The 26,893-nt window shown below is 38.1% G+C and overlaps 2 protein-coding genes across 3 annotated transcripts in view; both read right to left on the reverse strand.

Moving 5' to 3' along the window:
* The window catches only part of cbsa (cystathionine beta-synthase a), a 30,962-nt gene extending 27,839 nt beyond the window's left edge, over window positions 1-3,123 (reverse strand). For both annotated transcript variants that reach the window (XM_062061877.1, XM_062061871.1), the window contains exon 1: window positions 2,966-3,123. The gene's annotated coding sequence lies outside the window, so the exon portion shown is untranslated. The remainder of the gene's footprint in view (window positions 1-2,965) is intronic.
* A 2,660-nt stretch (window positions 3,124-5,783) lies between these two features.
* LOC133659148 (splicing factor U2AF 35 kDa subunit-like) lies at window positions 5,784-19,054 on the reverse strand. Its single transcript, XM_062061886.1, has 8 exons — window positions 18,979-19,054; window positions 14,824-14,911; window positions 14,666-14,732; window positions 13,187-13,236; window positions 10,295-10,393; window positions 10,093-10,226; window positions 6,056-6,166; window positions 5,784-6,014 (listed from the first exon to the last, which is right to left on the reverse strand). Exons 1-8 carry the CDS (start codon window positions 19,020-19,022, stop codon window positions 5,945-5,947), a joined length of 663 nt encoding a protein of 220 aa, XP_061917870.1. The 5' UTR covers window positions 19,023-19,054; the 3' UTR covers window positions 5,784-5,944.
* Between the last annotated feature and the right edge of the window lie 7,839 nt (window positions 19,055-26,893).

Here is a 26,893-nt window from a genome sequence, read left to right on the forward strand (position 1 = left end):
CCGTCACTATTGAACGGCAACTTAAAGGAAGACGGAGAGTGTTATTGTAACTGGAACTAATCAATGTGTTACACAATTACTTTTATTGCAAATATTGATTCGAATTCAGAAGAAGAGGCAAAAAGGCCCTCTGAAGGAGTTTTATAAACAAAGGAGACGACGTACTAAAAGCCGACCAATCACAGCCACGTTGCCGAAACTCAAAGTTAGGTTAGTTTCTTGGAGGTGCACGGTAAGAGGGTTTGGAGGGGGAGGACAGAGCTCAACTCGTAAGGACGCACATCAAATCACACTACCCAAATGAAAGAAATAATTTAGTATTACACAATTTTTCAAAATGATGTTTAATCAAACCCCAAACTGGTGTAGCTGTTGTTAAATCAGAACTCACACCATGGCAATATTGATTAAAAAAAAGCTTCAATTTGATCAATACTCTGTTGTGTAGCTTAACTCTTAGCTACCAAGATGCGCATAGCTACAGATCCATCCACCCCATGCAAAAAAAATACAGGTACCCTAGCACCTCCAAAACCCTCAAATCCAAACATCCCAGAACAAGCTAGTCAGATTACTTCTAGACCTCCACCCCAGATCCCACCTCACTCCTACCCACTTCTCCAAAGTGGGCTGGCTCAGGGTGGAGGACAGAGTAAAACTACTTGCACTGAGCCTAATCTATAAAATCCGCGACACCTCCCTGATACTGAAGTACATGTCAAACTACTTCCGCCATAACCACAACACCAGGGGGAGCTCCACTAACCACGTTAAACCCAGATTCCGATCTAACAAAGGTCTTAACTAATTCTCTTTCTATGCCACATCAATATGGAATGCACTCCCAACAGGTGTAAAAGAAAGGGCATCTCTATCCTCCTTCAAAACCGCAATAAAAGTACACCTCCAGGCAACTTCAACCCGAAACTAACACCCTCCTCAATCAAATGTAAATAATCAAATGTAGATACTTTTTCTTATGCTTTCTGATCTCTCTCTCTCTAAGTCCACTACTTGCTGTACATATCCTACCAAGTCAGACCTACACTGTTTCAATGTCCATTTCTCTGTTCTCAATTGTTGATGACTGAAGTGATGATAACAACCAAACCTAACCCCCCCCTCCACATCCCACACCCCGAATTGTAAATAATGTAAATAATTAAATGTATAAACTCTGATGATTATCTTGTGTGATGACTGTATTATGATAGTATATATGATAGCATATATATATATATATATATATATATATATATATGAATGATAGCATATATATATATATATATATATATATGAATGATAGCATATATATATATATATATATATATATATATGATAGCATATATATATATATATATATATATATATATATATATATATATATATATATATATATATATATATATATATATATATATATATATATATATTTATTTATTTATTTATACTGATTCATATTTATGTTTGTATACACACGTGTGTTTGAGCCCTTTTGTCCCCTTTATGGCAATAGATGACATCTGCCTATTACCTGACACCTGACATGTTAGCTACTTCTCTTTGTTTATAATGTTTATAATGTCTATTTTCTATTTCCTGCTGGACCTACTCTCTATTTTATGCTGCTGCTGTCATATATACTGTATATACTGTAGTATTGTACATGGTCATTGGTTTATATTGTATATATGTTATAGATATAATATAATATATCTGTATATAAATTATTCTGTACACATATTATGTATATATTCGTATATATGTTAGATTTCTTTTATAGCTTTTTTAGTCTATTTATACCTGCATTGTCCTTTCCATCCTTACACTTTCCATCATTGTAACTGAGCTACTGTGTTGAACAATTTCCCTTGTGGCTCAATAAAGTTTGTCTAAGTCTATCTGTATTAGGGCTGCAACTAACGACTAATTTTATAGTCGATTATTACTTCGATTAATCGATTAACAATTGGATAAAAGAGACAAACTACATTTCTATCCTTTCCAGTATTTTATTGGAAAAAAACAGCATACTTATTTTGATTATTGTTTCTCAGCTGTTTATACATGTTGCAGTTTATAAATAAAGGTTTATAAAAACAATTTAAAAAAATGCCTCTGCGCATGAGCATAGCATAGATCCAACGAATCGATGACTAAATTAATCGGCAACTATTTTTATAATCGATTTTAATCGATTAGTTGTTGCAGCCCTAATCTGTATCATGAATCAATTTAAGTTGAAAAACTTATTCGGGTGTTACCATTTAGTGGTCAATTGTACGGAATATGTACTTCACTGTGCAACCTACTAATAAAAGTCTCAATCAATCAATCAATCCATCCATCAAAGACACTCCTGGTTTAGGCTGAAATATGATTAGATATAAGACAAAACTATGTGAAAAGATGTTCTGATTAGGTGGGGATATCACATGTCTAATCTCCCTCTGGAATAACCTGCTGGCCCATGTTTCATTATTTGTGGGTGACTCCTTTAAATACCCTTTCTGCATGGTCAGCAGAAGCCACCCACTGGGCCATGACAAATGGGCTAAAACTGCATAGCAGGAATGCTGACCAAAGAAACGATATAAAAAAAAACGCCACTTTAAAGCATTACGATTATCGCGCGAGTCTGGCAATATTTATACTGATTCATATTTAAGTTTGTATACACACGTGTGTTTGAGCCCTTTTGTCCCCTTTATGGCGATAGATAAGTGTATGCCAAATTGTGGCGACGTTACTATAAAAACATCAAACAATACAGATAAATGATTTTTTAAAATGTAAATGAGGAATTAATTTAGTGAGAATAATTTGGTGTAGTTGAAATAGCTCGAAGGTGACAATGATGCAGTGTTGCATCAGCCGAATAAAGGCGACGCGTCTTCACTCACGGTGTTACGTTTCGATGAACGCCCACTGGAATTACTCGATTTATTTATTTATTTTTACTCACCCGCTAAGTCAAAGTTGTCCAAAACGAGAATGTCAGGGCAACTGCAGCACACCAGGGGATGCTGCGGGACGCTGCGACGGGAGCAAGTTTCGCTTTGCAGCCTCAGTGATGAATCACGGAACATGCGGGCTTGATACGGTAGCTTGGGCATAAGCGTCATGGTCCCCGCTGATTGGCTGAGGAGGGGGCGTGTGCTTAATCTCCTGCACCAATCAGAGCAGAGTTCTCAATGTGGGTTCGGTCGACTCCATGCCCAGTGTTCTCTGTTGTTTACATTTCATTGCCAGGACAAGCCAGAAAACACATCTTGACACTTCTCATGACTAATGATACTCTCCCACTTTATATTTGTCCACATGGTCTAGCTCGCTGATAAACACGGATTAAAGAAGATAACATGTTTGACAAAAACACAGATCGTTCATATAATACCAGGAAAAGACTCAATTCTGATTTCATGTGCACATTGCAGCCTTATAGAATAGGATAGGACTTTATTGTCATTGCACAAGTACAAACCCTGTTTCCATATGAGTTGGGAAATTGTGTTAGATGTAAATATAAACGGAATACAATGATTTGCAAATCCTTTTCAACCCATATTCAATTGAATGCACTACAAAGACAAGATATTTGATGTTCAAACTCCATCCATCCATCCATCTTCTTCCGCTTATCCGAGGCCGGGTCGCGGGGGCAGCAGGCTAAGCAGGGAAGCCCAGATTTTCCTCTCCCCAGCCACTTCGTCCAGCTCCTCCCGGGGGATCCCGAGGCGTTCCCAGGCCAGCCGGGAGACATAGTCTTCCCAACGTGTCCTGGGTCTTCCATAAACTTTATTTATTTTTTGCAAATAATAATTAACTTAGAATTTCATGGCTGCAACACGTGCCAAAGTAGTTGGGAAAGGGCATGTTCACCACTGTGTTACATGGCCTTTCCTTTTAACAACACTCAGTAAACGTTTGGGAACTGAGGAGACACATTTTTTAAGCTTCTCAGGTGGAATTCTTTCCCATTCTTGCTTGATGTACAGCTTAAGTTGTTCAACAGTCCGGGGGTCTCCGTTGTGGTATTTTAGGCTTCATAATGCGCCACACATTTTCAATGGGAGACAGGTCTGGACTACAGGCAGGCCAGTCTAGTACCCGCACTCTTTTACTATGAAGCCACGTTGATGTAACACGTGGCTTGGCATTGTCTTGCTGAAATAAGCAGGGGCGTCCATGGTAACGTTGCTTGGATGGCAACATATGTTGCTCCAAAACCTGTATGTACCTTTCAGCATTAATGGCGCCTTCACAGATGTGTAAGTTACCCATGTCTTGGGCACTAATACACCCCCATACCATCACACATGCTGGCTTTTGAACTTTGCGCCTATGACAATCCGGATGGTTCTTTTCCTCTTTGGTCCGGAGGACACGACGTCCACAGTTTTCAAAAACAATTTGAAATGTGGACTCGTCAGACCACAGAACACTTTTCCACTTTGTATCAGTCCATCTTAGATGAGCTCAGGCCCAGCAAAGCCGACGGCGTTTCTGGGTGTTGTTGATAAACGGTTTTCGCCTTGCATAGGAGAGTTTTAACTTGCACTTACAGATGTAGCGACCAACTGTAGTTACTGACAGGGGGTTTCTGAAGTGTTCCTGAGCCCATGTGGTGATATCCTTTACACACTGATGTCGCTTGTTGATGCAGTACAGCCTGAGGGATGGAAGGTCACGGGCTTAGCTGCTTACGTGCAGTGATTTCTCCAGATTCTCTGAACCCTTTGATGATATTACGGACCGTAGATGGTGAAATCCCTAAATTTCTTGCAATTGCACTTTGAGAAACGTTGTTCTTAAACTGTTTGACTATTTGCTCACGCAGTTGTGGACAAAGGGGTGTACCTCGCCCCATCCTTTCTTGTGCTTTGTGCACAGTCATGTCGGAAGAGGAAGGGGCCCGCTCCAAATTGTTCCCACAAGGTTGGGAGCATGGAATTGTCCAAAAGGTTTTTGGTATCCTGGAGCATTCAAAGTTTTATTCACGGGAACTAAGGGGACAAGCCCAACTCCTGAAAAACAACTCCATACCATAATTCCTCCTCCACCAAAATTCACACTCGGGACAATGCAGTCCGAAATGTACCGTTCTCCTGGCAACCTCCAAACCCAAACTCGTCCATCAGATTGCCAGATGGAAAAGCGTGATTCATCACTCCAGAGAAGGCGTGTCCACTGCTCTAGAGTCTAGTGGCGACGTGCTTTACACCACTGCATCCCACGCTTTGCATTGGACATGGTGATGTATGGCTTAGATGCAGCTGCTCAGCCATGGAAAACCATTCCATGAAGCTCTCTGCGTACTGTATGTGGGCTAATTAGAAGGTCACATGAAGTTTGAAGCTATGTAGCAACTGACTGTGCAGAAAGTCGGCAACCTCTTTGCACTATGCACTTCAGCATCCGCTGACCCCTCTCTGTCAGTTTACGTGGCCTACCACTTTGTGGCTGAGTTGCTGTTGTTCCCAAACTCTTCCATTTTCTTATAATAAAGCCGACAGTTGGCTTTGGAATATTCGAGGAAATTTCACGACTGGATTTGTTGCACAGGTGGCATCCTATGACAGTTCCACGCTGGAAATCACTGAGCTCCTGAGAGCGGCCTATTCTTTCGCAAAACAGTCTCCATGCCTACGTGCTTGATTGTATACACCTGTGGCCGGGCCAAGTGATTAGGACACCTGATTCTGATCGTTTGGATGGGTGGCAAATACCTTTGGCAATATAGTGTATGTGCACTCCTGGCTGTTCAAAGAGATAAACTGATGCAGAGTAACAAAATCTGTTTTATTGTGAAAGTGACATAATCGTTACATAAAAAAGGGGGATAAAACAAAAATAATTGTCATAATTCATCAAAACACAAAATTCCTTTTTCACTGTCGGCGTATTAGAGAAAGAAGTGTTACATGAAAAGCCTTTTCTTCACTTAAAACCTTCCCGAGCGTTCTCTGTGTCTCGACCGTCGTCTTTCGCGATCCCGTCGCCGGTCCTTGGATCTTTCAATGACACTGAATTGTTTGAATTAATTTAACCCAACTGAATTGGGCGTCCAAACCTTTTTCTGCGGCGTCCGTATAATTTTCGTCTAAGTTCTCTCGATATTGGTTTCAGGTGCATGAAGTTGCAGAAGCCCCCTCTTGTGCATTCTCTGGAAGACAGCGTGCATGACTTGAGTCCACCGCCCCCATTCTGTAGTGTCTATTCTCCTATAAATGTATCTACACGTATACGGTAGTACCTCACTTTTACAAAAATGCTGGTGGAATTTTGCCCCAGTTTTCATATATTGATTCAGTTATCATACAGCTAAACATAATAATAATAATGGATTAGATTTTATATCGCGCTTTTCTTTTGTTAGATACTCAAAGCGCTCACAGAGAAGTGGGAACCCATCATTCATAAACATAAACATTGCACTGAACAAACTAGTCCATCTGCCCGTGAATTAGTATGTGGAATTGAGTGCCCAAACAAAGAATCTCACACGTTGCTATTGCCGTCTTAGTGATTATTGATTAATACTGCAAAATAACCTAACATGGGACCAAAGAAACTTGTATGTGCCAACGCTTTAATCAAGAGGATGAGAAACTATTGAATTCAAGAAACAACTTGTAGCAAAGTAAAAAGATGGCATCCACGTTAAAGTTAAAGTTGTCACACACACACTAGGTGTGGCGAAATTATTCTCTGCATTAGACCCATCACCCTTGATCACCCCTTGGGAGGTGAGGGGAGCAGTGAGCAGCAGCGGGGGCCGTGCCCGGGAATCATTTTGGGTGATTTAACCCCCAATTCCAACCCTTGATGCTGAGTGTCAAGCAGGGAGGTAATGGGTCCCATTTTTATAGTCTTTGGTGTGACTCGGTCGGGGTTTGAACTAACGACCTACCGATCTCAGGGCGGACACTCTAACCACTAGTGGCTCTCTCCTCCTTCCTCCCATCACTATATTTGGCAACAAGAGTCTTCAATGTATGTTAAAATGTTAATTTATCATTTCATTACTCATTGATATGTAATTCACACTGTTTGGAATTTAAAGTTAAAGTGCCACTTATAGCCACACACACACTAGGTGTGGTGAAATTACCCTCTGCATTTGACCCATCCCGGAAGAGTTAGTGCTGCAAGGGGTTCTGGGTATTTGTTCTGTTGTGTTTATGTTGTGTTACGGTGCGGATGTTCTCCCGAAATGTGTTTGTCATTCTTGTTTGGTGTGGGTTCACAGTGTGGCGCATATTTGTAACAGTGTTGAAGTTGTTTATACGGCTACCCTCAGTGTGACCTGTATGGCTGTTGACCAAGCATGCCTTGCATTTACTCGTGTGTGTGAAAAGCCGTAGATATTATGTGATTGGGTCGGTACGCAAAGGCAGTGCCTTTAAGGTTTGGTTTATTGCCGCTCTGTACATCAGCCTACGTCCGTGTACACAACGGCGTTTTAAAAAGTCATGAATTTCACTTTTTGAAACCGATAACGATAATTTTTAAACCGATACCTATAATTTCCGATATTACATTTTAAAGCATTTATCGGCCGATAATATCGGCAGCCTGATATTATCGGACATCTCTATTGAAGACAGACGCATTTGTCCCACACAAAAAGTATACAGCGAAGGAGAAAAACATTACCGTATTTTTCGGACTATAAGTCGCAGTTTTTTTCATAGTTTGGCCGGGGGTGCGACTTATACTCAGGAGCGACTTATGTGTGAAATTATTAACACATTACCGTAAAATATCCAATAATATTATTTAGCTCATTCACGTAAGAGACTAGACGTATAAGATTTCATGGGATTTAGCGATTAGGAGTGACAGATTGTTTGGTAAACGTATAGCATGTTCTATATGTTATAGTTATTTGAATGACTCTTACCACAATATGTTACGTTAACATACCAGGCACGTTCTCCTTTGGTTATTTATGCCTCATATAACGTACACTTATTCAGCCTGTTGTTCACTATTCTTTATTTATTTTAAATTGCCTTTCAAATGTCTATTCTTGGTGATGGGTTTTATCAAATAAATTTCCCCCAAAAATGCGACTTATACTCCAGTGCGACTTATATATGTTTTTTTCCTTCTTTATTATGCATTTTCAGCCGGTGCGACTTATACTCCGGAGCGACTTATACTCTGAAAAATACGGTAGATGTCGCTTTCATTTTCTCAACAAAGCATCCTTCACTCAGCCGCTGTGACTGAGAGTTACCATGCTACAGTTGATGTGTAGGGAACGCCGCCACAACTTGTTTATAAAGTCTTGCCGTTTGTTTATGTTATAATGGTGGCCGGTCCTTTATTTAATTGCCGACCTAATCAGTGTTCCAATAACATCAATACTAGCTAAAATGTTTTGTCATTTCTTTGAATTGAGTGCAGGCTGTGAAGTATCAACACGCTGAGCTGTCAGAGGCACGAAGATTGTGTATTAGATGTGCACTGAACCACATGTTGTTGTTGGAGAAGAACAAAGCTTATTTATTTGACTTTATTGGCATTAGCCAAACTGCTTTGTGTTTTATATTGAGATCAAAAAGTAAACACCATGTTTTTTGTATTACTTGCGGCTGTTTTTTGCATGTCACAAAATTATTATTTTGAAAACCATTCATGTGACGTAGCATTTTTTTATTGTTTTATGGTGTATAGTTAATTCCTATTCGACACATTTCTGCTCAAACTCGAATGCCCCGATACAGCATGTAGTACATGTTAATGTCCACAAAATGTACATAACTTTAAAAAAATACTTGTCTCTATCAAAATGTAAAAAATACAGATAGAGGCATCATGTAATGAGAAAAACCTGACACGTTGATACTATTAATGAACAAAAACACAAATATTTGTCAATAAATATATAGAGAACGTTTATCTATAGCCTTTTTATTAGAGTTTACAAACTACATGATGGTGTTGCGTTCACACCCCACCCCAACACTGTTTGACCTAACATAATGAATAATCTTTATTAATAATCGTGATTTCCATATTGATAAAAAATGATCTTATTATTTTGGCCATAATTGTGCAGCCCTATGTTTAAGACTAGATCTCATACATGAGCACTATTTCTATCTATATGGCCAAAAAAGTCAGTTACATCTTATGGCCATCAGGTGCCATCATGCCAAATTCCTACATTTGTTTTAATTCTTTATCTCTTATGTTAAGGTGCCATCTTGCACAATTTTCACATTTATTTGTATTTATGTTATTATTTTTCTTCTGCATATTACTTTGTTTATAAGGATTGTGTTGCTTTCATATGCACACCAAATTTCTACTTGAGGTACATGAAAGTGTTCTTTTGTACAATAATGTTTCTTCTTCAAATGATTTTGAATGTGTTGTTTTGTGTTTTATTAATTAAAAAACTTGGTTAAAAGATTTCAGTATAATTTTTTTAAAAACATTTTTTAATTGGAGTGGGGGTTGGGGGGGGTAGCGGGGTGTATATTGTAGCGTCCCGGAAGAATTAGTGCTGCAAGGGGTTCTGAGTATTTGTTCTGTTGTGTTTATGTTGTGTTACGGTGCGGATGTTCTCCCGAAATGTGTTTGTCATTCTTGTTTGGTGTGGGTTCACAGTGTGGCGCATATTTGTAACAGTGTTAAAGTTGTTTATACGGCCACCCTCACTCAGTGTGACCTGTATGGCTGTTGACCAAGTATGCCTTGCATTTACTTGTGTGTGTGAAAAGCCGTAGATATTATGTGATTGGGTCGGTACGCAAAGGCGGTGACTTTAAGGTTTGGTTTATTGGCGCTCTGTACATCTCCCTACGTCCGTGTACACATCGGCGTTTTAAAAAGTCGTAAATTTCACTTTTTAAAACCGATACCGATAATTTTGAAACAGATACCAATAATTTCCGATATTACATTTTAAAGCATTTATCGGTATAGTGACGGTGGAGAGATGAAAAAAAAACCTTGCCTCTTGCGGTTTGGTAATCACACTAATTAAAACCTCGATGTCGGTTCGATATCGATTAATCGTGCAGCCCAACTTCATGGTTTGCATTACGGTGAACAGTGGTGACAGTGGTTGCTCACCCCATTTCGTACTGGCGGCAACAAGCTTCCCTGAAGTCCGTGACTGGGGAAAGCTCGGCGTGGACGGGCTGAGCATTAAACCAGCGGTTGTTCAAGTCCATGACTGCTTTTTCTGCATCCTCTTCACGGCGGAACTGCACACAAAATTGTCAAAGAAGGTTCCAGAACTTCTCATAGAACTTTATGGCAATTTGCTACGTACCTTGACGTAGACACTGCCAACAAGATGGTCACCCAAGTTGTCACACACATTCATCTCCTCCACCTCCCCATATTTCTCTTCCATCTCTGTGAAGACCTCCTGCACAAACACAATTTGGGGTTTGTGCAACTTTTTCAGGGTCCGATACAAGCACTTTGCAAGATCTAGTTTTATGTTTTCTTTACAGATATGGTAAATTAATTATTCATACAAACCTGTTCTACTAGGGTTGTCAAAAGTATCATATACTTTTATACTAACTCGCAAAAAATACACCGATAAATGTTTTTTTCAGTATTGTCAGTACCGAAAAATATACAACACTTTCTCCTCAGCGAGCCGCATCAATGCTCAGCAATGTTTCCCATATGTGTACTTATTCTTGGAAGCCTGTCATGAATGCAGATTACACGCTTTCCAGTCCACCCTTGCTTTTAAACAACCGATAATGGAAGTGTGGTTGTGTAGAATAACGGGAGATGTGGCATAACTCAGCTTCACAACACACCTCCTCTGCAGCTGATTTGCCCCAAAATAAGACGTGGCAGAAATGATCTGTGATGCACTTTAGCATCACAGATATATATACAGTCGCAATCAAAAGTTTACGTACACTTGTAAAGAACATAATGTCATGGCTGTCTTGAGTTTCCAATAATTTCTACAACTCGTATTTTTTTGTGATAGTGATTGGAGCACATACTTGTTGGTCACAAAAAACATTCATGAAGTTTGGTTCTTTTATGAATTTATTATGGGTCTACTGAAAATGTGACCAAATCTGCCGGGTCAAAAGTATACATACAGCAATGTTAATATTTGGTTACATGTCCCTTGGCAAGTTTCACTGCAATAAGGCGCTTTTGGTAGCCATCCACAAGCTTCTGGTTGAGTTTTTGACCACTCCTCTTGACAAAAATGGTGCAGTTCAGCTAAATTTGTTGGTTTTCTGTCTTGGACTTGTTTCTTCAGCATTGTCCACACGTTTAAGTCAGGACTTTGGGGAGGCTATTCTAAAACCTTAATTCTAGCCTGATTTAGCCATTCCTTTACCACTTTTGACATGTTTTTGGGGTCATTGTCCTGTTGGAAAACCCAAATGCGCCCAAGACCCAACCTCCGGGCTGATGATTTTAGGTTGTCCTGAAGAATTTGTAGGTAAACCTCCTTTTTCATTGTCCCATTTAAAGCACCAGTTCCATCGGCAGCATAACAGGCCCAGAGCATAATACTACAACCACCATGCTTGACGGTAGGAATGGTGTTCCTGGGATTAAAAAGGCCTCACCTTTTCTCCTCCAAACATATTGCTGGGTATTGTGGCCAAACAGCTCAATTTTTGTTTCATCTGACCGCAGAACTTTCCTCCAGAAGGTCTTATCTTTGTCCATGTGATGCCGGATGAAACAAAAATGTAGCTGTTTGGTCACAATACCAAGCAATATGTTTAGAGGAGAAAATGTGAGGCCTTTAATCCCAGGAACACCATTCCCACCGTCAAGTTAAGTTAAAGTACCAATGATTGTCACACACACACTAAGTGTGGTGAAATGTGTCCTATGCATTAGACCCATCCCCTTGATCACCCCCTGGGAGGTGAGGGGAGCAGTGGGCAGCAGCGGTGCCGCGCCCGGGAATAATTTTTTGGTGATTTAACCCCCAATTCCAACCCTTGATGCTGAGTGCCAAGCAGGGAGGTAATGGGTCCCATTTTTATAGTCTTTGGTATGACTCGGCCGGGGTAAGCATGGTGGTGGTAGTATTATGCTCTGGGCCTGTTTGGCTGCCAATGGAACTGGTGCTTTACAGAGAGTAAATGGGACAATGAAAAAGGAGGATTACCTGCAAATTCTTCAGGACAACCTAAAATTATCAGCCCAGAGGTTGGGTCTTGGGCGCAGTTGGGTGTTCCAACAGGACAATGACCCCAAAAATACGTCAAAAGTGGTAAAGGAATGGCTAAATCAGGCTGGTGTTAAGGTTTTAGAATGGCCTTCCCAAAGTTCTGACTTAAACGTGTGGACAATGCTGAAGAAACAACTCCATGTCAGAAAACCAACAAATTTAGCTGAACTGCACCAATTTTGCCAAGAGGAGTGGTCAAAATGTCAACCAGAAGCTTGTGGATGGCTACCAAAAGTGTCTTATTGCAGTGAAACTTGCCAAGGGACATGTAACCAAATATTAACATTGCTGTATGTATACTTTTGACCCGGCAGATTTGGTCACATTTTCAGTAGACCCATAATAAATTCATAAAAGAACTGAAAAAAGTTAAAGCTTGCTAAATACACTACCGTTCAAAAGTTTGGGGTCACCCAAACAATTTTGTGGAATAGCCTACATTTCTAAGAATAAGAATAGACTGTCAAGTTTCAGATGAAAGTTCTCTTTTTCTGGCCATTTTGAGCGTTTAATTGACCGTTTAATTGTGATGCTCCAGAAACTCAATCTGCTAAAAGGAAGGTCAGTTTTGTAGCTTCTGTAACGAGCTAAACTGTTTTCAGATGTGTGAACATGATTGCACAAGGGTTTTCTAATCATCAATTAGCCTTCTGAGCCAATGCGCAAACACATTGTACCATTAGAACACTGGAGTGATAGTTGCTGGAAATGGGCCTCTATACACCTATGTAGATATTGCACCAAAAACCAGACATTTGCAGCTAGAATAGTCATTTACCACATTAGCAATGTATAGAGTGTATTTCTTTAAAGTTAAGACTAGTTTAAAGTTATCTGCATTGAAAAGTACAGTGCTTTTCCTTCAAAAATAAGGACATTTCAATGTGACCCCAAACTTTTGAACGGTAGTGTAAGTGCACTGCTGGGGTAGTTGTTACATAGTGACACACCAGGAAATGAGAAAGAGCGACACAAAAGGTCACTCACCTCAAAGAACTCGTCGTAGTGCTCTTGCATTTCCACATCACTGACGGCACCTGCAAAATGAGAACACAGCACTGTCAAAAACCTCAGCTTCCCCAAAGTCCACAAACTTTGACATTTTACCAGTTGATGTGAAATAACTAAGTTTGGTGTGTGTGTGTTCTGTTCATATTAACTAGCAAGTTGGCTTTGTCTTCAAGGTACAATGTGTCACTGCTACTATGACCTCAATTATTGATCGGGTTCTAGATGTACTCATTACAGAGTTTGGGATCTGCGCCCTGTGTCAGTAGATCAGATTACGTGTGTATTAAGTGTCAAAGGAGTACAAAGCAAACAGGCTCGGACAAACAGGCCCAGTATGTCACGGCCAATCCAAGGAGAGTTAAACTAGGGATAGACATGGGCAAGTGAACCCTAGAAATCGACCCATCTTGGATGTTCCATTAATTTGAAATCAGCAAAATTGCAAAAGAAAAGACATTGTAGGAATATACGCACCACGCAGGCACAACTAGACAGGAAACTGCACATGGTCCGTTGGTTTGAAGTCCGGCCAAATTGTTACGAATATTGTGGGATTCGGTAACATTATTGCAGTCAATGCTGGAGGGTCCTGGGTATGAGGAAGAACTTACAGTGCGAACCATCAGCAGACTTGGGCACAGTTTTCAAGGTTTTGAAGGGAAATGTTCAAGAGGGAAATGGTCTGAAATACAAAACGTAAACTTGTGTGACATACAGAAACCAGAATGTGGAGCTGGGGAGGGAAAACATATTATTACATTTCTCAGGACAATAATTACACCTTCTCAGTTAATCATATTGGAGATATTGAAGAGTGGCTTTGCATGTGCGAGCAACGAAGCCAGAGGGCTAATGGCGGTACGTTTTTAAACTTGATTTTCTCATCGTGACTTTGCAAGGAAAAACAGCACAGAGATGCCAGTTTTTTATTTTCCTGTTCCAAGGTCGGGCTTCTAATCAGAATGCTGATAAAGATAAAACATACACTTTTCACCAGCTCGGGCAAAATATTGAGGTATCATATTGCAGGTAGGAACGACACGTATACAATAGAGTTTAAAACGGCATAATCACCGAAGTCTCCTTTTACGGCCTTATGTTGCAGTAAACCCCCACAATATGTTGTAAATGCATTGCAGTGTGTTTGGCGTTGTTATTGTATGTGTGTGTGGCGACCGACAAAGTGCCAGTCATGCGCAGATGTGTGTTTTACCAACCAGGAGACACAAAGGATAACGATACAACCAACCAACAAGTCTGAAGTCACGTGTGCAGTTTACTGTTTAACGAGCTAGCCTGTTAGTGGTGTACTTTTCCCCACCAGATGTTTGTTTTAGGCGTTGCCTCACCAGCTGACGCGCAGGACCAGACGTGCGTTGTTTGTGTACTCCTGTGTCGTGTAGCATGTGGCTGTTTCTTTTTGTAGCATCTCACAAGTGTAGAAGCGAGGCTTACAGCGCGTTGCGTCGGCTGTCTGTGCACTGTTCTGGGGGTTGCGATAGATGTTCTGAATCAATATCGTCTGGAGAGAAAAAAACAATAAAGTTTAAAAGGCAAATCAAGCGTGCAGTGTGTGGCGTTGGTAGCAATTGCACAACAGCAGTGTTCTAAACCTGGCTGAAGGTTGGTTTATTGTGCAATCTTGAACAGCGATCTCCATGTCTGCAAGCTCCAATTTTGAAATAGAAGGAACAATTGACCCTGTGGAAGAAAAAAAAAAAGACAATCATAAGCATGACAATTTCACATAAGTCACCTGTTATTAGGGATGATGCTCGAAACCGGTTTTCCCGGTTGTTCGATAAGAAAAGAACCGAGTCCTCGGACTCGAATCCCTTTTTGAGAACCGGTACCCGTTATCGAGACCACTATAGTAAAGAAAAAGAGTTGGTTCTTTATTCGAATCCCTGGGAACGAATCCCATCCCGACAAGAAATGCCCCGTGGGACATCACAAGAAATGACGTCACGTAGCTCAGTCATTAGGCGCAGATGGGGAAAGCAAGAAAAAAATGGACCGCAAAAAGCGCTCCAAGGCATGGCTTCATTTCACCAAAAAAAAACAGAGGAAGCGGCAATATGCAATTATTGCCAGCAGTGTTTCCCATAAACTGCCAAGATACCTGTGGCGGTGGGGGCGTGGCTATGGGCGTGGTCACCATGACATCATCGAGTAATTTGCATAATTTACTACAATGATATGATTTCCTCTAAAAAGGCTCAAAAAATGTATATTTACTAATTAATAATAACTGTTTTGTTTTAAACGTCCATCCATCCATCCATTTTACAATATAATTACAACACTTTATGTACAGAATTATATACAGATTTGAACAATAAGTTATTCACTGAAATATATTTATTAATTGTGGTTCTTACAAAAAATATATCTTATAAAATATAGAAGCTAAAATATCTCTTAAAGCTCTGCCCCTTTAATTAGTGCATACTAAATAATTTAACTTTAGCCTACTACTACAACCATATTATTTACCAGCAACATAAAGTGAAACAGAGGCAGAGGTGTCCTGCCACAGTCAGTAACAAATAAACAGAAAACAGTAGTGGTCAAATACAAATAAGGCAACAAGAGAAGTATCCTACACTTCTCTTTTGTAAAGTAAATCTGAACAGCCTATATGGGCATCTACATCAACTATATGATTTGCCTAAGAAGCTGGACAGGAAAAAAAAAAAAAGTTTATTTTTTTTATTTTTTGAATTTGTGGCGGACGTAATTCTTTCGTGGCGGGCCGCCACAAATAAATGAATGTGTGGGAAACACTGGCCAGGCTTCGCTCTCGTGTAAGGGGGGAAGCACAACAAGCGTGTCGTGTCTTCGACACGTTTTGAAGCAGCGGCAGAGACGACGAAGAACGCCCCTCTTCTTCTGCCAGCTGCCCAAGTCCCAGCTACAGTGGCGGTGACACCGGTGAGTAACTAATGTTAACTGTTGCCGGTCAATTTCCATATCTGCTCACTTGTAGTAACGTTACCTCTTATGTCAACCAGGACTGCAGTAATGTTAGCTAGACTAACGTTACCTAAGCATAGTCAGTGGCTAACGGTAACGTTAACGTGAGCCTTTTTGTATGTGTCTGATAACCTTAACGTTATCTTGTAGCCTACACCACGACAGAGTTTGCAAGTCTGTCTAATAAACTAGTGCTTTCTTTATTTCTTTAGTTTATTTGGAACATGAACACACTTACAGTATAATACATCACAGTTTCATATCATTTCACTTTACAGGAGTAGGAAGAAGCAAAGCTTTTTTAATCCTACCCCTTTCCCACTTCATAGCGTTTACAAATATATACATCATTTACTGACCTTTTTATAATAAAATATCTGTGATTTAGTATATACAACAGTTTTGTAACATGTAATCAATTAATTCAGTCACTATTAATATACTGAGATGAAGAATATCTTATTTTCAATAAGGTTGAAAGTATTTCTCATAATTTTTCTTCTTTGTACTTTGTAAGCACTATTCATTAGAACAACCTCTTAAACTGGATCATATCAGTACAATGTTTAACTTCTTTATTTAATCCATTCCATCATTTAATTCCACATTGTTTTACCTGTTTGCAATTTTACCAAATCATCGACCTTTAATATTTTTGACTCAATAAATAAAGTGTTTGTATGTTCTCTATATCAAACATTATGTATCAGTCTAATTAATTTTTTTTGTAACACGATTTAAGGCCTACTGAAATGAATTTTTTTAATTTAAACGGGGATAGCAGATCCATTTTATGTGTCATACTTGATCATTTCGCGATATTGCCATATTTTTGCTGAAAGGATTTAGTAGAGAACAACGACGATAAAGATCGCAACTTTTGGTATCTGATTAAAAAAAAGCCTTGCCCCTACCGGAAGTAGCGTGACGTAGTCAGTTGACAGGCTCCTCACATTTTCCTATTGTTTTCAATACAGCTAGAGCGATTCGGACCGAAAAAGCGACGATTACCCCATTAATTTGAGCAAGGATGAAAGATTCGTGGATGAGGAACGTTAGAGTGAAGGACTAGAATGCAGTGCAAGACATATCTTTTTTCGCTCTGACCGTAACTTAGGTACAAGCTGGCTCATTGGATTCCACACTCTCTCCTTTTTCTATTGTGGATCACGCATTTGTATTTTAAACCACCTCGGATACTATATCCTCTTGAAAATGAGAGTCGAGAACGCGAAATGGACATTCACAGTGACTTTTATCTCCACGACAATACATCGACGAAACACTTTAGCTACGGAGCTAACGTGATAGCATCGTGCTTAACTGCATATAGAAACAAAATAAATAAATCCCTGACTGGAAGGATAGACAGAAGATCAACAATACTATTAAACCCTGGACATGTAAATACACGGTTAATGCTTTCCAGCCTGGCGAAGGTTAACAATGCTGTTGCTAACGACGCCATTGAAGCTAACTTAGCAACCGGACATCACAGAGCTATGCTAAAAACATTAGCTATCCACCTACGCCAGCCAGCCCTCATCTGCTCATCAATACCCGTGCTCACCTGCGTTCCAGCGATCGACGGTGCGACGAAGGACTTCACCCGATCACAGATGCGGTCGGCGAGACGGAGGAAGTTAAGGTGAGTTTGGCGGCTAGCGCATCTGCTTTTCATCTCTGTCCTCCTGGCTGTGTTGCTGTAGTCTGCCGCTAATACACCGATCCCACCTACAACTTTCTTCTTTGCAGTCTCCATTGTTCATTAAACAAATTGTAAAAGATTCACCAACACAGATGTCCAGAATACCGTGGAATTTTTAAATGAAAACAGAGCTTTTTTGTATTGTATTCAATGGGGTACCAATACTTCCGTATCAACCGTTTACGTCACGCGCATACGTCATCATATCTAGACGTTTTCAACCGGAAGTGTGGCGGGAAATTTAAAATTGCACTTTATAAGTTAACCCGGCCGTATTGGCATGTGTTGCAATGTTAAGATTTCATCATTGATATATAAACTATCAGACTGCGTGGTCGGTAGTAGTGGGTTTCAGTAGGCCTTTAACGAATGTAGCACACATTTGTAGTTGTTTCCCCACATTTCTGCACAATAACTCAGATATGGTAATACTATAGTAGCGAGCAGTAGAGAATATGAAGTGATTTGTTAAACCAAATATTGTGTGTTTTTTTCCATATACAACAACCTATCTGGACTCGTTAAGAGAATCGATAAGGAATCGGTTCGATAAGAGGATTCGATAATAGGCTCAAACTCGATAATTTCTTATCAAACATCATCCCTACCTGTTATATTGACATTTTCTATACATAAAAAAACATTGACAGTGTTTTTAAACAGAAGAATGAAAACATAGTAATGCATGACGAACCTATCAATAAATAGTAGCATAAATCACTACAAATGTGCTGCTCGTCTTTAGTGAAGTGAAACCAAAACAATCAAGTGAAAAGCACCTAAATTAGCCGACACCTTCATAATCGATTCGAAACAAAACTGGGATTAAAACGTAGTTGAATAATGGGCAAATGTTGCGAGAAAGGCACATTGCAGCTACAGGTTTGCAGAAATGGAATTCACGATGGGGTTCGTTCATAGGCTTAGCTCAGCGCTAGCATCAGCTTCACTGAGCCATTCAGTTGAAGTTTCAACTATAAATGAGCCTCACTTCTAGTTATTAGTTACGCTACAAATGTGTAGTTACATTTCGTCCATCATTTTTTTTAAAGTCGTCTCCAATAAAGCAGGTAGTACAACTTACTTGTCTATTTCCGTGCCGAAAATAGATGCCAGATACTCCGCCATTTTGGCTGACGCCGTGGAATGACGTCATCACGTAAAGAGCGATGGGCGTGACTTGGTTGCAATGACACAATCACCCACATAGCGGCGCGCCTGTGAAGTGTTTTATTATTGTATTTACCATTCAGAAATATGTCTTTTTTAATACATATGTAACTGATGTAACTTCTGTATCTGAATGATTCAAGTTGGATAAGTGTGAGCTGATAGCTGCTGAAGTTTGGTCCAAAATATCACTAAAATAGTTACAGTCCATGAAAAGAGGGGCAATCTGGCAAATGTTGGTATTAATCCGATATCAAGTACTGTTATTACAGTAGTGTACAGCTCTGGTAATGGATATATTCGCACCTACCTGCACAAATGTACTTCAAAATGTAACAATCAAAATAAATATGACTTTTTTGTTTGTTTACTAGGGCATGCATATATAATATGCATTAGTTTGACCATTTAAAATCAACGATAATAAAAAGGAGATGCTTGGAAACAGCATAAAAATGCCCCAAAAACTTGGAAAAACACGATTCATAGTGTTACTTTTTTGGTGTAACCATCATGAGCGTTCTATTCAGGTATATTTCTTTTATATTTTGATATATTAATATATTAATGCATTACTAAATTTAAATAGGTATTGATCAATCTTTAAGCTGTGTGTATTTGATGTCAGTTTGCTTTTGACATCTTATTTAGAATTGTAGTTGAAACTTTTACAACCTTGTGTTGCGCTCATGATGGCGTAACCAAACTAGATTTAATTGAATGATCTTATTTAGAATATGTATTCCCTTTTTTACATTTAGGATATTTAAATATTAATTTATAAACATTGAATACATTTCAAATATCAATAAAATGCAATTGCCTTCATCTTATAGGGTAATGTTTAGTTACACCAAGTCATGAGCGTAACACTAAGCTTCATCACTTTGACTTGTAATATCTTTAATTTTGGTGGTGTTTTATGCTTTTTTTTTTGTTGATAATTTTATATGGGACTTTATTGTATTATATGTATAGTACACTATACATATAATACAATAAAGTCCCATTTAAAATTAAGTTTCTAGCAATACTTTAATTTTGCCTTTGAAAGTAACACTCCAATGTCCATTAGTGGAGCTGTACACAGTATTAACATTTTAAGGACCATTAATTAATTAATTGCTATTTTGCCTTGAATTTGTTGATGATCATTATAATCAAAATAAAACACAAGAAACAAACAAGTAATATTTTTGGTAACACTTTAGTATGGGGAACATATTCACCATTAATTAGTTGCTTATTAACATGCAAATTGGCTCTTAATTAGTAATTATGAAGGACTTATTAATGCCTTATTCTGCATGGCCTTATTATACAACCAGTAAGCCTAACCCTAACCCTTTAACCCTAAACCTCTAACCCTAACCCCAACCCCAACCCTAACCCTAACCAAATAACTCTAAATTAAGTCTTTGTTACTTAGAATATGTTCCCCATACTAAAGTGTTACCATATTTTTTTATTAACTACAATTTAATTATAATTAAATTACAATACAATTTTTATATGGGATTTTCCGGAAAAAGTCGGACTTTAAAGGAGAACTGCACTTTTTAAAATATTTTTTCCTATCGTTAAAATCATTACGAAAAACATGACGACGGATGTATTTTGTTTAATGCATCCTAACTCGTAAACAAACGTAAATACAATTTTGCTTACAGCCAAATACGTAAACATCCGAAAAGCACCAACAATACTCCACTTACATTTCCTTACTTGAATTTGACCAAGTATTAGTGATATATTGTTATAATAAGCGCTAATGCAGACAAACTATGGTGGTGCCGTGATAACAAGCTTGTATGCTAATGTTGACATGATGAGCTGTTTCCTTGCTTTCATGCTCGTGAAAGTTTATTCTAGATCATAAATAATGCCTCTCACCTGGCTTGTAGAAGGATGAGGACGTATTCCGACAAGTTGGTACACCATGACAGCCAATTTGGACCTAGAAATTGGTGAGAACGACACGAAAGGACACTTTTCTTTTGTGAGGATTATGAGTCATTCATCATTTTAACGGGAATATAGCAAGATTATACCAGTCGGCATCCTAATGACAGCAGACCTTGTACAGTAAGTAATGTTTTATTATGTTTGTTGGCTCACATGAAGTCTGCAGTGATCAGATCAGTGATGAGGTGTTGTTAAAAAAAGCTAACATGACGCGTTCCTGAAATTAATGTGCAGCGTATGTTTAAAATGAGCAAAATACGTAAATATTGAATGTTACTATATGTGCCGGTTACTATATTACATATATACTTACGGCATGTATATAAAACCTTAATGCAGGTGTTTGGATGTTTTTAAGGGCTCTATAGGCAGAAGTGAGCGACTCCCATATGCTCCATCGTCAGCAAACTTTTGATTGCATTTATTTACTATTTAGAATACATTAAAAAAGAAAACATGCGTTCTTGTCGTACATAACGATTGTGATTGAGAGGCAACATTCCAAAAGAAGTGCAGTTTCCCTTTAAAGCGAAGGCCTGAATGATGAAGGTGGCTTTCCTGGTAACTGCCTGAGTGTAGAGATCTGTAAGTTAGGTCTGGTCGAGTCCAAATATTTTACTGGCCTTTTTTATTATGAGGGAAAATTTTGTTTTATGTTTTAATGGTAACTGAGTTGAGACAGGAAGCCTTATTGAAAATTAACATGGATTCTATTAAGGATTTGTAGACCAGGGCCAGATATATATACTGTATAATACTGTATATATATACATGTATATATATATATATATATATATATATATATATATATATATATATATATATATATATATATATATATATATATATATATATATATATATATATATATATATATATATATATATATATATATATATATATATACTTATATATATATATATATATTTATATATGTATGAATGTATATACAGATGTAATATATATATACAGTATATGTATATATATAATATTTATATGCTGCCATGTATACATACATATATACATACTGTAAATACATATATACATGTATACAAACACACACATATGTAAACATGTATACACATATATACTGTATATAGATATGAATGCCCCTCGAACGCTTCCTTGGGGAGGTGTTTAAGGAGCGTCCGACCGGTAAGAGACCACGGGGAAGACCCAGGATATGGTGGAGAGACTATGTCTCTCAGCTGGCCTGGGAACTCCTCTGCTTAGGCTGCTGCCCCCGCGACCCGACTTTGGATAAGTGGAAGAAGATGGATGAATGGAAGGATGCTTTTCGGACATGCAGTGAGATGTGAACCTGGAAATATGTGATGTATCATATTGTAATTGTATGCATGTTCAAAATAAACTAACACCATAACCATAACTACCATAACACCACTGTCCAAGCTTCATAAAAATGCACAACCCACTTTTTACCCTGTGTATTTAGAAAAATGAGCAGTGATGTTTAAATGTTTCATATTTATCTAATCAACTTAACATGGAAATTGGTCATCATTTTTGCAGATGTTATTTCAACTCATTTTATCCACCTGCAGTACTTTGATGATAAGGTTATTATATAAAGAATGTAACAAAAGTGTGTTGTATAGGTAATAAATAAAAATGAACACGTTATAAATAGTAACTAAATTTAGGGGGGTCACGGAACATTATTTTACACAGTGTTAAGGAGACGAGAGACAGTAGGCATCTTTAAACAATAAAATAATAATAATAATAACAAAATGAGTAAAAATAAATTATGCAAAAATGAATAAATGAAAAATAAAAACATATCGAAGTGTAATAAACATTGCCATAGGTATGGCTTGTAATGTCTGGCTATTAGTTGACATTGTATCCCTTTTAACATTAGAGAAAACCAAAAAGACCTAAATATAGATCAACTTACCACAAAGAATACGTTTATAGTGTGAATGCTCCAAAGCATTCACACATGGTTTTCTACACCAAAATTCATCTATTTATTCTTTTACTACTTCTTCTTCTCCAGATTTTGGCGCACTCTTCCAACTTCAAACTGTTCAGCCTATTCGGGAATCGCGGGCTTTCCCTTGACAAATTCCCCAAATTCCCAGATTTCCCAGAATTCCAGGTTTTCTGGGATATTTCTCCCATTCAAAATGAATTGGCCATTTTTTAAACTTCCACCATTTCCACATTTTTCAACCGATTTAAACCATTTCCCCTTCAACACATTCCACTATCCTGGACATTTAAACTACCTTTTTTTCAAGTTCAAAAAAAATTCCAGGATTTTCCAGAATTCCTGTTTTTCCAAAGCCCTATTTCCAACCTTTTTTCTGGCGTCTACTCCTTCCACATTTTTCAACGCATTTCAACTGTTCTACCGTCAAAACCATCCTCTTAATCAGGAAAAAAAACTGATTTTTTTTTTTTAAATGGAAAAATTCCCTGTTTTTCCGAAATTCCAGGAATTCCGTAATACCATTTCTCAATTCAACATGTTACTCCTTCAACATTTCTCGACCGATTTGAAAAATTCCAACACCAACCATTTCAACTCATTCAGACCATTCAATTTTATTCCCAAAATTCCCAATTTTTTTGGAAATTCCCATTGAAATCAATGGGGCATTCTTCAAAGTTCCACCAATCCCACATTTTATGTCCGATTCAAACTGTTCCAACTTCAAAATATTCAGCCTGGTCAGGAATTGTGTGCTCTACTTCAACAATTCTAAAAAAAAAAAATTCCAGGATTTTCCAGAATTCCTGGTTTTCCAAAGCCCTATTTCCACCCTTTTTTCTGGCGTCTACTCCTTCCACATTTTTCAACGTATTTCAACTGTTCTACCGTCAAAACCTTCCTCTTAATCAGGAAAAAAAACGAAGTTGTTTTTTTTAAACTGGAAAAATTCCCGGTTTTCCCAAAATTCCAGGAATTCCGTAATACCATTTCTCAATTCAACATGTTACTCCTTCAACATTTCTCGACCGATTTGAAAAATTCCAACACCAACCATTTCAACTCATTCAGACCATTCAAGTTTATTCCCAAAATTCCCACATTTTTTGGAAATTCCCATTGAAATCAATGGGGCATTCTTCAAAGTTCCACCAATCCCACATTTTATGTCCGATTCAAACTGTTCCAACTTCAAAATATTCAGCCTGGTCAGGAATTGTGTGCTCTACTTCAACAATTCAAAAAAAAAAAAATCCAGGACTTAACAGAATTCCTGGTTTTCCAAAGCCCTATTTCAACCCTTTTTTTCTGGCGTCTACCCCTTCCACATTTTTCAACGCATTTCAACCGTTCTACCGTCAAAACCTTCCTCTTAATCAGGAAAAAAACAAAAACAAACTTTAAATGGAAAAATTCCCGGTTTTCCCGAAATTCCAGGAATTCCGTAATACCATTTCTCAATTCAACATGTTACTCCTTCAACATTTCTCGACCGATTTGAAAAATTCCAACACCAACCATTTCAACTCATTCAGACCATTCAAGTTTATTCCCCAAATTCCCACATTTTTTGGAAATTCCCATTGAAAACAATGGGGCATTCTTCAAAGTTCCACCAATCCCACATTTTATGTCCGATTCAAACTGTTCCAACTTCAAAATATTCAGCCTGGTCAGGAATTGTGTGCTCTACTTCAACAATTATATAAAAAAAAAAATTCCAGGATTTTCCAGAATTCCTGGTTTTCCGAAGCGCTATTTCAACCCTTTTTTCTGGCGTCTACCCCTTCCACATTTTTCAACGCATTTCAACCGTTCTACCGTCAAAACCATCCTCTTAATCAGGAAAAAAAAACATGTTTTTTTTTAAACTGGAAAAATTCCCGGTTTTCCCGAAATTCCAGGAATTCCGTAATACCATTTCTCAATTCAACATGTTACTCCTTCAACATTTCTCGACCGATTTGAAAAATTCCAACACCAACCATTTCAACTCATTCAGACCATTCAAATTTATTCCCAAAATTCCCACATTTTTGGGAAATTCCCATTGAAATCAATGGGGCATTCTTCAAAGTTCCACCAATCCCACATTTTATGTCCGATTCAAACTGTTCCAACTTCAAAATATTCAGCCTGGTCAGGAATTGTGTGCTCTACTTCAACAATTCTAAAAAAAAATCCAGGATTTTCCAGAATTCCTGGTTTTCCAAAGCCCTATTTCAACCCTTTTTTCTGGCGTCTACTCCTTCCACATTTTTCAACGCATTTCAACCGTTCTACCGTCAAAACCTTCCTCTTAATCAGGAAAAAAAAACATGTTGTTTTTTTTTAAACTGGAAAAATTCCCGGTTTTCCCGAAATTCCAGGAATTCCGTAATACCATTTCTCAATTCAACATGTTACTCCTTCAACATTTCTCGACCGATTTGAAAAATTCCAACACCAACCATTTCAACTCATTCAGACCATTCAAGTTTATTCCCAAAAGTCCCACATTTTTTGGAAATTCCCATTGAAATCAATGGGGCATTCTTCAAAGTTCCACAACTCCCACATTTTATGTCGGATTCAAACTGTTCCAACTTCAAAATATTCAGCCTGGTCAGGAATTGTGAGCTCTACTTCAACAATTCTAAAAAAAAAAAATCCAGGCTTTTCCAGAATTCCTGGTTTTCCAAAGCCCTATTTCAACCATTTTTTCTGGCGTCTACTCCTTCCACATTTTTCAATGCATTTCAACCGTTCTACCGTCAAAACCTTCCTCTTAATCAGGAAAAAAAAACTACATTTTTTTCAATGGAAAAATTCCCGGTTTTCCGGAAATTCCAGGAATTCCGTAATACCATTTCTCAATTCAACATGTTACTCCTTCAACATTTCTCGACCGATTTGAAAAATTCCAACACCAACCATTTCAACTCATTCAGACCATTCAAGTTTATTTCCAAAATTGTCACATTTTTTGGAAATTCCCATTAAAATCAATGGGGCATTCTTCAAAGTTCCACAACTCCCACATGTTATGTCCGATTCAAACTGTTCCAACTTAAAAATATTCTGCCTGGTCAGGAATTGTGTGCTCTACTTCAACAATTCTAAAAAAAAAAATCCAGGATTTTCCAGAATTGCTGGTTTTCCAAAGCCCTATTTCCACCCTTTTTTCTGGCGTCTACTCCTTCCACATTTTTCAACGCATTTCAACTGTTCTACCGTCAAAACCATCCTCTTAATCAGGAAAAAAAACTGATTTTTTTTTTTTTAAATGGAAAAATTCCCTGTTTTTCCGAAATTCCAGGAATTCCGTAATACCATTTTTCAATTCAACATGTTACTCCTTCAACATTTCTCGACCGATTTGAAAAATTCCAACACCAACCATTTCAACTCATTCAGACCATTCAATTTTATTCCCAAAATTCCCAAATTTTTTGTAAATTCCCGTTGAAATCAATGGGGCATTCTTCAAAGTTCCACCAATCCCACATATTATGTCCGATTGAAACTGTTCCAACTTCAAAATATTCAGCCTGGTCAGGAATTGTGTGCTCTACTTCAACAATTCTAAAAAAAAAAATTCCAGGATTTTCCAGAATTCCTGGTTTTCCAAAGCCCTATTTCCACCCTTTTTTCTGGCGTCTACTCCTTCCACATTTTTCAACGCATTTCAACTGTTCTACCGTCAAAACTATCCTCTTAATCAGGAAAAAAAACTGATTTTTTTTTTCTTTTTGGAAAAATTCCCTGTTTTTCCGAAATTCCAGGAATTCCGTAATACCATTTCTCAATTCAACATGTTACTCCTTCAACATTTCTCGACCGATTTGAAAAATTCCAACACCAACCATTTCAACTCATTCAGACCATTCAATTTTATTCCCCAAATTCCCAAATTTTTTGGAAA

This window comes from Entelurus aequoreus, linkage group LG01, assembly GCF_033978785.1.
Source record: "Entelurus aequoreus isolate RoL-2023_Sb linkage group LG01, RoL_Eaeq_v1.1, whole genome shotgun sequence".
Lineage (NCBI taxonomy): Eukaryota > Metazoa > Chordata > Actinopteri > Syngnathiformes > Syngnathidae > Entelurus > Entelurus aequoreus.